The sequence below is a fragment of the Botrytis byssoidea genome (assembly GCF_014898295.1).
Source record: "Botrytis byssoidea strain MUCL 94 chromosome Unknown BBYS_009, whole genome shotgun sequence".
In the NCBI taxonomy this organism is placed as follows: Eukaryota; Fungi; Ascomycota; class Leotiomycetes; order Helotiales; family Sclerotiniaceae; genus Botrytis; species Botrytis byssoidea.
In genome coordinates, this window is record NW_024065850.1 from 620,336 (window position 1) to 631,861 (window position 11,526).

Sequence of the window (11,526 nt, forward strand, 5' to 3'; positions counted from 1 at the left end):
TATTGCTGCTTTAAGCCATTCGAATAGATATTGAGCTGTTCCCCCCTCAAAATTCAATATATAAAGCTTTCACTTGTTTTTTATCAACCCTAATGATTTTATAGTATTTAAAGCTTTCAAAGCTTGCTATAGGCTCTAAATAGGCTCTAGATAAGCTCTAGATTGCATTTGGACTTCGAAATCCAATTAGAATTGATGATTTTGAATAAAATTGAAATAATTTTAATGAAATGTGATTTTTGACAATACTTTCGCCTGATAAATTTCGTCATATAAATGTTCAACCAGCGTTGTGATTTGATTAGTCTAAAGCTCTAAAATGAGAAAAAAGCACGATTGCTTTTTAATATGTTTAATAATACTTACCCTTTCAATTATTGTAGTTTGACTAAAGAGAGAGCTAGAATATGATTATATCCTCTATAAGGTACAACCACCTTACAAACTGACGCTAGTACCAATTAGGCCACAGCGCCAATACTACGGAAATTGACTACTTTCAACAAAAATAAATCTTAAAAAACATAACGTGGTTTATTATCGAGTAGGTTATATCATCGAGTGAGTCACTTCAAAATATACCAAAATTAATACTTTTTTAATATTTTTATTTTAATAATCAATTATTATATTTTAGAGAAAAATTAACATAAAAATATAACAAAAATTTAGCTTTTTATAAATCTAGTTTTGATATAAAAATTTCTTTTATATTTAAAAAAAAATCGAATTTGTTACGATTTTTGTTACAAAAGAAATATTTCTATAATAACTATTATAATAATTTGAATTTTCAATAAATAATTAGATTTTCATATTATTTATATAATTAAAATTTTTAGTTTTAATTTTTAGAAGATTCTATCAATAAATAAAGAAAGTGTACAATTACACATAGATGAATTTTGTATATAAAAATAATAGCCAACTCAATGATATAGCCTATTCATGATAAACCACGTTATTAAATTCTATGATTATACACCCAGCCAGCTGGATTCCATGCTCACGCCCATCTAATAACCCAAAATTCGTGATATCATCTAAAAACTACACAATTTACTCTTTCCACAAATGCCTCTCGCTAACATCTCAATACTTCCGCTGCTCAACAATTCCAAAACCTGTAAATTGGCCTCAAATTCCCTCGCAATGAAATTCCTCACCTCAATCGCTACCAAAGAATCTAATGCATAGTTTGATAAACTTCGTGTAACATCCATATCTTCTGCTTCTAACATCAAAACACAAGGTAAAATATGTAATAATCCTCGTGTAACGGCTTCCTGCGCTTCCTCAATTGTGGTGGCGTTCTCAAGTGCAGCATTGAAGGATATATTGGCTGATGGAGAATCGGAGAGGGATGATGAAAGGGCTTCGTGGGCGAGTCGTAGATGTTTGAATTTGGCATCGTTAGTCCAAAATGGTGGTGGAGTGGTGATACGCATTCCCGTTATTGTGTGGTTATTGCATGTATTTGCCAAACGGCCAGTAATGGCAGCTCCGAGAAGTGCTAATACTTCTGCTTCGCATATAGTGTCACTTCCGAGATTCTTGCTCACTTCGGCTGCTGCGTCAAGGTTTTCCGCGAGATATCCTGCGTCAGACACGGCAGTAAGATCTAGAGATGAGGCAGGCAAGCCTTTAGTGAGACGATATTGCACAAATGCATTTAGGAATGTATTGGCCGCAGCATATGAAGCCTGACCCCTATTCCCTACTGCACCAGCGGCGGAAGAAATAGCGACGAAAAAATCCAACGCTTGTGATTTAAGAGCATTGTGGAAGTTCCAAGCACCTTGGACTTTAGATTCAATAACCGAATTGTATTCTTCGTACGTCATTTTCTCAAACAGAACATCCTGTCTCTGTCAGCTACATTCAAATATCATCACACGGTTGTACTTACTCGTAGGACCATAGCTCCATGAATGACACCCCTGACTTCGGGCATATTAGTAAGCCCATTTGTGACCAAATCATTCACTGCGTCACTATTCGACACGTCACAACGTCGAATTACGATATTGGCACCAACATTCCCGAGATCATCAACCATCTTCTTAACTTCTCCAGTGACAGAGCCAGTTCTTGACACAAGAACAAGATGTTTGGCACCTTTGCTGACCATCCATCTAGCCATGCTTCGGCCCAAACCACCAGTTCCTCCTATGAGAATATATGTGGCATCTGGGCGAAGTATCTTGCTTCTCTTATCTGCGGGTGTGGCCTGTGATACTGTTAGTATTTTTCATGGAAGTGTATTTCGGAATAACTAACCTTGACCAAGTCATCTGGCTCGGGTGTAATTATTAACTTTCCATCGAATTTTGTTGATTGTAATGTCTTGAAAGCTGTCTCAACGTCTGAAATTGAGAAGACTGTGGTGCTAACAGGCTTGATCGAACCCTGAATCAAGAAGCTAGAGATCCGTGAAAGGACAGCGCTCAAAATTCTAGGTCTTTCAGTGCCCAGAGATATCAAGTCAATAGAAGAATAACTTCTGTTGGTTCCGCTTCCAAGTTTTGGATGACTTTCTTGTTTTGCGAGATTGATGAAGCGCCCGAAGTTGCTCAAGCATGAGGAAATCTCTTGGAGCGTATCTACATCTGTTGGAATACAATTCAACACGATGTCAAAGTTGCCTCTGTATGTTTGTTGGAGATCTTTTGGGCCGAATGAAGTATTAGGGCTTACGATTATCTCCTTTTCAGAGAGGCCGTACGTTGATTTGAGTGAATCCTTCTTCTCGATGCTACTAACGGTTACAAAAACCTTGGTACCCATGGTCTGGCTAAGACTGATAGCTGCTTGTCCAAATGCACTGGATCCTCCATGAATCAAGACAGTATCATCTGAAAGTAATCGTCCAATGTCGTTCAAACCATAGTATGCAGTGCAAAATGCCACAGGAATCGATGCACCAACCTCAAATGACATATCATGATTGATCTTAAAAGCAGCAGAAGAATCCAAAAGAGCCCGGCTAGAGTAAACTCCTTGAGATGCTACAATCCCCGCGATACGATCGCCCTTAGCAAAATTGGTAACACGACTACCTGTCTTCGTGACGATACCACTACATTCGCAGCCAAAGCCGTCATAATCAGTATGCCCAGAAATAGCAGCGAGATCTACTGAATTCATGCCGATTGCTTTAACTTCAATCTCAATTTTGTTATCTTCTATTGATTCCTCCGGTGATGCATCAATGAAGTGAAGGGTCTCGAAGACGCCTGGTACTGAGATGGCCATCTTCAATGGCCGATGTTCCTGTCCAAATCGTGTCAACTCCAGAGCAGAATCTTTCGTTTGTTTGTGAACATATTCGTTCATTTCTGAGTCATTGATGATACGTGGTGTAAGGAATACCCCCTTTCTCTCCATAAATTCCAATTCGCAGTTTGCATCAGCTTCTGGATTGAAAACACTTTTGAAGACTTTGAGAATAGCGTTGGTCGTGTTCTCATGAGAAATAGCACTCCCTGGGTCTAAGTCTAAGGTTGAAAATTTGAGCATTGTCTCGGAACGAATGCTTCTGCTTAGGCCAGCAACCATGTTGGTCGTAGGATTAGATGAATCACCATATGCTCCTTTGACCACCCAGAGTACTCCACGAGATCCAATCAATGCTTTTTGCAACGCAAGGAATTGAGAACATGTGAGTGTTGACAACAATGGTTTATCAAGTTCTGAAATGATAAGGCAGAGCTTTTCGGTTGTTTCAACCTGAGATAGACTACCTATCTCGGGTCTTTTCCCTGTCAAATGCTCAAGAGATTCGGCCAATTTGGTTGAAAGAGCTATTTGTTCATCCGAACTCTCATGGATAATGACGATTCCTTCGGATGAGTAATCGTGGTTTTTGGCTTTATTCGTTATACCATTCACTGATCCATTGGATGCCTCTGGTATCCCGTTTGAGGCACCATTTTGTTCCGTAGAGACTGCCGACTCAAATATAGGCTCCCAATCCAGTTTGTAACAAAGCTCCCTGTGTATGTCATTCTCTGAAGTTGAATTTGTTTCTACGATTGGCGAAACTGTTAAATCGCGAATTGTAATCAGTGGAGCTTCTGATAGATCATTTTCCACGGCAAACATTGAGACATTGGTGGGCTTGGGGTAACCAGATAAAAAGGTACCCTCACAGAAGGCCCTGATGGATGTACCAGGACTTCTCATGAGTTTTGTTATTTCTCGGGAAATAGTGATTTGTCCGACAGATGAAGGCAAATAGACGGTATCCAATGAAGTCTTTCCGGCATCGATGATTGGCCAATACATCTCGATGACTTGCTCTAGTAATGCCGGATGGATTATCATATCTTCTTGATGCTCCTTTGGCATTTCTTGCTTGGTGTCTGGAACAACGACATGTGCCATTGAGGCGTCTTCAGAAGCGAAGCACTCATTCATACCTTGGAAACTCGATCCATATGAAACCCCAATATTTGAAAGCGAATCGTACAATTCAGATCTGTTGATGGCATTTGTTGCTGTCTCAGTAATATTTCCGATGCTTGATTTAATCTCAAGTCCAAGATCGTGATGACCTAGTCTAGTGGCTACTATCCCCTGGCAATGCAAGGTCCATCCTTTATTAGCAGCCCACGAATGAATCTTGAACTCGTCCCAAGTATTGGAAGCACAATTGTCTAGTGTACGGGAGCGAAGTTGAAGAGTAATCTCGACAGGCTCTTCAGTAAGCATAAGGGGCTTGGTGACTGAGACATCGCGAAGCTCGAAGTTGTCGTACTGAATATTATTAGATGCTGCTTTCTGCGATGCCGCTTCGATTGCTATCTCAATGAAAGCAGACATGGGAAAAAGAATTAGGGACTGAATTTTATGGTGTCGAAGCCATGGAACATCATCGATTCGAAGGATATTTCTCCAAGTTGGCTCCAGATCATTCGAGTAATTAGCCAGGGTACCAAGAAGATCATGACGTTGGGCTGTGCGACTTTTGTGTTTCTGAGTCAAGCGTGGCTCATGCCAGTATTTTGTTGTGTGGTTCCAGGGATATCGAGGCATGTCGATAAGTAACGAAGGAGGATTAAGGGGGGGAGTAACATTAATGGCGCCAAGGTCAAGAAATGCACCTTTCGTGAACAACGTTGAAGCTAAATCGATTGCTGTCTCTACAGCATCCTTCTTTCTCACAAGCGCAGATGCATAAGGAATTTTCATTACGTCCTTCCCACAGGCCTTTAAAATCTGCTTGATTGGGCCAGCGAGGGCTGAATGAGGCCCAAGCTCAATGAGCATGTTCACACCAGTTTTGTGTCCATCGCCTGGTGCACACATATCCGTCAAAGCTTCAGAGAATCGAACCGCTTGTGTCAGATTGTCTACCCAGTACTGGGCCTCAAGTCTCGATTCTTCAACAAGATGACCAAGTAATGAAGAATGAAACTTTACATCTGAAGTTTTGGGTGGAGCTAGAGATTGAAGGCAGCTTCGGTAATCTTTGGAGACCAAGCTCATGTGATGAGAATGATAAGCCACATCAACTTGTAGCTTTCTATAGAACATTTGCTTCTGTTCCATTAATACTTGAAGTTCGTCGATTGCCGGCTCGTCTCCTGAGATAGTCAAACTAGACGGACTGTTAAAGCAAGCTATACGAGCTGTCTTTGCGCTAAGTTGATCGATGAGTGGCTCTATTTCTTCCTTGGTGCAACCAACAGCCATCATTGATCCTCGAAGATCTGGAAATTTCTTCCTCAACCCAACAGTTGCTAGACCTCTGTAGTATGCAATAGCCATGCAGGAGTCAAGGGGCAAGATTCCAGCTGCGTATGCCGCTCCAATTTCACCACTGGAATGACCAGCGACGGCTGCTGGAATTACGTTCCAACTTCTTAATAAATCAGTCAAGGCCAACTGGATAGCTGTGCATGCAGGTTGACTTATATGAGCTTCGTTGATAAGCGATGATGTGGCATCTTTATTTAATTCGGTGATGAGGGAGAAAGGTGCCCCGAATGAAATGAGACATTTGTCACAAGCATCTAGGGATGCAGCAAAGACCGGATAATGTTCATAAAGCTCCCGGCCCATTGCATTCCATTGGGCGCCCTGTCCGGTAAAAACGAAACCTATACGCAGTGGCTCAATCTCTCTCATTGGAGTGACTTTTCCAGAATTAAGTGCTTGTATGAGCTCGAAGGATGATGTGGCCGGAATGGCGACTCTCCATTGCAGTCTAAGCATTATTAAATTAGTACCAGTGCCGTCAATTTTCTAGGAATAGAAACAATATAGCTCAAATGGGACATCTTGGATATAATAGATGAATGGAATGAGCACCTACAGAGATCTTCGTTGTCCGAGTGTATAAGCAACGTTACTCATTAGACCATTCTGAAAGAATTCCGGTCTTCTTTCTAAATATATCCCGATGTTTTTCATGAGCGCCTCTAGAGCTCCTTTATCGTTCGCGGACAAAGCGATTAGTCTTCTGCCTTGCAGCGCCTTCTCACTGGATTCAGGCTCAAGCTTATTTATGAAAGGAGCTCGTTCTAAAACAACATGTGCATTTGTGCCTCCAAATCCAAAGTTATTTACGCTAGCAAACTTCTTTGCTCTTGGCCATGGGCGTTGACTGATCGGAACCTATGAAAGATCAGCATTGATTAAGTCTACTATGAGCGATCTATGACCAACCTTTAAATGCCATTTTGAAAAGGGTATATTCTCATTAGGCGTCTTGAAATCGTGATTAGGCAGGATAAAGCCTCTTTCAAGCATCATAGCTGTCTTGATGACCGAAATAATACCTGTGAGATATTTCTTAGCTTTTTAGGCAATTTAGGATAACGAATTGATACTCACCAGAAGCAGCTTCAAGATGTCCAATATTTGATTTCACGGATCCAATGAAGAGCGGATTTCTGGCATTTCTGCCTTCTCCAAACACATTATATAGAGCGGTAGCTTCTATAGGATCTCCAACCTTGGTACCGGTTCCGTGAGCTTCCACGTAACCTGTGTCTTTTGGGTCGATACCAGCACTTTCGTAGACCCATTTCATGAGCGATTCTAATCCGGTTAACATCTCGGATGGCAAAATCAATGGGAATCAGTTTTGGACATACCTTGTGCCGAACCGTTAGGCATAGTTATTCCAGGAGTTTTACCATCTTGGTTGATGCCGCTTCCTCTTATAACGGCCCTGATGTTGTCGTTATCCTTAAGAGCTTGCTCTAAAGGCTTTAAAACAACCAAACCACAACCCTCACCGCGTCCATAACCAGTGCCTCGGCTATCGAAAGAGAAAGATCTCCCTTCATCGGAAAATAATCTGTATATATTAGACGGGATCCCAAATGCTATGGAGTTATGGCAGACTCACCGAGAATTTGACATTGAAATCCAATTCTCTGGTAGTATATTTAGATGGCATCCACCGGTGATAGCTGATTTACATTCTCCATTCCGAATACTCTGGCAAGCTTGATGTAAAGCAACCAAACTCGAAGAGCATGCAGTATCCATGGTAAAACTAGGCCCTCGTAAATCAAAGAAATGAGAAATACGATTCGACTGCATAGCAAAAGCGCATCCTGGGTTGATTATTTAGTAAAGCAAAATATGTGACCAAGGAAAAATTATTTACCTGTAGCTTGGTACATAGGGATACTATCGGTGTCCACAAATGATGCGGATTCGTACTCTGAGAATGAGCCACCAACAAATACACCCACATCCTTCCCGACAATCTCATGTTTCGGGATACCTGCACTCTCCAAAGCTTCAAAAGTACATTCTAGTAAAATTCGTTGCTGAGGATCCATCGAAGTAGCTTCCTGTGCGGTAAGACTGAAAAATGGTGCATCGAAGAGTCCTACATCTTCTTTGAGGAAATTTCCGCCAGCTGCATTAAAACAGCCAGCCTTTCCTGGATTTGGATGATAGAAGCTTGCGGTATCAAATCTCTCCTTCGGTATTTCTGACCAACCGCTTCGAGCTCTCGAACAGAGCTCCCAAAACTCATCCGGAGTGCTAACATTTCCTGGCAGCCGACATGAAATTCCAACGATTGCTATTGGTATCTGCTTTGCAAGTTGGGGCTGGCTATATCCGGAGATGTATCCATCTTTGAAAGCTTGAGAATAAATGTCTTTGAAGGCCTTGACTTCAGGCGCGTCGTCGCTTTCTCCGGGAGTAGGCTCGAAGGTCTGCTCTAATAACGTTTCCTCAACAGCACCATTCGTACCCTCCTGAGGCGAATTCCAGGTGGTCGCTGAAGGCGCCATATCTTTCTTGTTGTGATTAAAGCTGTCTGGTATTACAATGACATTGTAAGATAGAAATCACAAGAACATGTAAATGGTTTTGGATATATCATGCGCTGAAGTAATTTGTCAATATCTTTTGGGCCAGTCCAAGCTAATCTTCACTTAGATATGGTCGTGTTTCAAATAATAGCTAGAATGATGGGAAATGTGAGCTTTGAGTTCCCGGTCAAGTGTCGGGTATGCAAACGGATAAATTCTCGCACGGCTGCCATCCCATGTTCAAAGCGGGTGCTATTGCACACACCGTGTCAATCAAATCTTGGCCTTTCATCCCATCTAAATGACAATTCATGTTGATCATTATGGAATGATAAAAGGGCGGAAACGATAAGGTTAAACCCGTCAGGCTCTGGAGCCTGAACCCCTCAAAGCGTGCTGGGGATTGCATCACATCACATCATACCCATAATGCATTGATTTGCACTCGGTAATGGACTCTGTCGTCGTTCGTTCACCACCAATAATCGATCGTGGCATATACTTTCAACGCCTCGTTCCAAGAAGTATCATGGGCATGATCTATGAACAATGATAAATGAAGCATCGACCAACAGCTGGGCCTAAAGCTTAGCTACACCACAGACCGTGAACACGGGGAAAGAGGCATGAAACAGGAATGCAGACAAAAACAAAGCTGAAGCACATACTTCCTTTTCTGATTCAGGTTACCTTTTGAATAAGGTGGGTGAAACCGGCGATTAGTGCATAGCCGGCAAGTCAGTCCATGTATCTTACGTTTCTGACTGGACATTGTGTTGTGCACTGAACCTCATTTCGAAACATCCAAAAGCACTTGAGATCAGACTCGACCAGGAAAAGTGCATTTGCCTCCAGCCTTTCAAGGTTACTATTTCCATGGTCGTTGGTGTGGCGTATCATTTCTCCAGCCACAATCACGCAAACCCCTCACGCCACCAAGCTTCTTCGACTCAAGTGTTCCTGATCGACCGGTAATTCCCTCACCTCCATCCTCGAACCCCCCATAATCTGTGGATCTATACCCAGACGTGCCAGACTTTTTATCCAATGGTCTCTTATTGAATAGAAACGATCTAAGATTCATTAGTGAAGAGGCTCCTATCCAATCACTTGCTGATGCTGCAGGACATCCACAATATCCGAGTCGGTCGAGATTACATCCCCAATTGCTTCCGTCTGTGCATATCATCTTAAACTTGTTCCAAGATGACAGACATGATTTGAAGGGATGTTTGTATTATTCAAGTTTCAATATGGAGATCTCCAGAAGTTGGATGGGCTCCCTGGCTGTGAAGCAATATAGATCCTTGACCAGATCTTCCATTCTTAAAAGCTTAAGGAACTTTATAAACCCCGGATAAAGACCTCTTTCAAACTTTATATTTGCAATAATTTACTCGTCAGTTCTACGGTTAATATAACATCGAACCTTTGGATATCGGATCTTAGAATATCGCCCTCCCAAAATCATCCACACACATTGTCAACCATGAAGTTTTTATGTCTTTGCGGAGCATACGGAAGCTCAGATGTAAGTACAATCTCTCAACGTCGCTTGCAAACTTGGTGCTTAAGCTGACCTTACGCAGAAATTTAGAGTGCAGCTTGGTGTGTATCCTCGGCAGTTCTATTTAACATGTGAATCATGCTTACTTCTAAAATAGCTCCTCTCATTAAGGAATTAGCGTCTGATGAGACTGCCGAATTATTCTTTGCTCATGGTCCAGTCGACGCCTTCCCTCCCGAAGGATATGAAGATTATTTCGGTCCTGGACCACATTATCGATTCATAAAGCCCGGTAACACAGAAGAAGGGGGAAGCGATCTTCTTGATCGCATTCGAAACTTTCCCAAGGGTGCAACCGCAGAAGATCAAATGCGAGAACTAATGAGAGGTGGAATTGGTTCTGCAGTTCCTGTCCCAAATGCCGATGGCACTTATGGTGATGAGAGTGCACAAGACGCCATGGAGTACTTGTACGATATTATGCAAGAAGAAGGACCTTTCGACGGAATCATTGGATACTCAGAGGGAGCCACAGTTGCTGGAACGCTACTGTTGCACGAACAAAAAAGATTCGAAGTCGAGGGAAGAACACCAATGTTCAAGTGTGCTATATTCTTTGCCGGGTGGCCTCCAATGACACCAGAATTTGATGGAATCGTTCTTGCGGATGAAACCGATTTGACAATCACCATTCCAACCGTCCACATCAGTAAGTCCAGTGGATTCTCAAATGACACCACGAACATTATCTAACTCTTGATTTAGTTGGCTCGTTAGACCCATATCTTGCAGGATGTATTTCGCTCTACAATGTATGCGATATGGACAATGCGTACCTCTTTGATCATGGAAAAGGCCACACATTGCCCAGAGATCCAGAGACAGTCCGAGAGCTTGGCAACATAATACGCACTATGGGCTCGAACATTGGTCTTTTGTGAGGTATCAGAGGAGACAATGCATTGAAGCAGTTATGTCAAATACCTGTTAGAAGGCCTTGCACCCTTGCAGTGAGCAGGCCTCACGCACGCTGTGGAGCTTGGGATTATCAGACCGTAGACCGGACCCTTTTTTCTTCATTACAAAAAGTTTAATTATTACACGATACCAAATGTAGAGACGACTTGGCAGGATCAACGGCGTTATTACTACCATTACATTTATAGTTTATAAATTTTATTTCATTAAATAGCAGGATGTTCATTTGGAGTGTCTGCGCTGGTGTGCTGTACATCGTTGACAGAATCATCATCCTTCTCGTTGAACTTAAACATGTCATCCTCATACCTGGCTCTATGAATTGCTGGGAGTAGCTTCATGTGCATTCCATTTTCAGAATGGCCAAGAATTGGTTTCGTGCTAGGGGATCTAGAGTTTCAGGATTTTCACATTTTGAAGGGGACCTTAGCCGAGGGTACTATGCTACAATTCCGCCTATATATTCTGTCACGCCAAGTCAAACGAAGAAACAACTACAATCGACCTTGTTTGACTCTAACCAAGTATTAGTAAATCTTATAGAACAATGGAGATCGAGGATTCCACATACAAAGTCTGAGCCCCTGCAATGACAATGATTGCTCAAGGGAATCATCAGGAGATTGGCAGAATCCTAACCAAATCAATTGCGTTCATTTCTTGTCAAAACAAATTCTGGAGAGATCTCCTGTCATGTATCATGTTTCAATCTTAACCAATCAAGCCGTGTGCTATAGCGTTCAGTGCCCGCGGTCA

The 11,526-nt window shown here is 42.0% G+C and overlaps 2 protein-coding genes across 2 annotated transcripts; one reads left to right on the plus strand and one right to left on the minus strand.

The window, feature by feature from the left end:
- Positions 1 to 1,043: 1,043 nt before the first annotated feature.
- Positions 1,044 to 8,264, minus strand: EAE97_005329 (uncharacterized protein; the record flags this gene model as incomplete). The annotated part of the gene is made up of 9 exons (XM_038875841.1): positions 1,044 to 1,862; positions 1,910 to 2,230; positions 2,281 to 6,211; positions 6,320 to 6,621; positions 6,673 to 6,785; positions 6,841 to 7,047; positions 7,104 to 7,309; positions 7,361 to 7,571; positions 7,625 to 8,264. The coding sequence occupies 9 exons, from the start codon at positions 8,262 to 8,264 to the stop codon at positions 1,044 to 1,046; spliced, it is 6,750 nt and encodes a 2,249-aa protein (XP_038733178.1).
- A 1,510-nt stretch (positions 8,265 to 9,774) lies between these two features.
- EAE97_005330 (uncharacterized protein) lies at positions 9,775 to 10,733 on the plus strand (the record flags this gene model as incomplete). Its single annotated transcript, XM_038875842.1, has 4 exons — positions 9,775 to 9,816; positions 9,875 to 9,893; positions 9,950 to 10,501; positions 10,558 to 10,733. 4 exons carry the CDS (start codon positions 9,775 to 9,777, stop codon positions 10,731 to 10,733), a joined length of 789 nt encoding a protein of 262 aa, XP_038733179.1.
- Between the last annotated feature and the right edge of the window lie 793 nt (positions 10,734 to 11,526).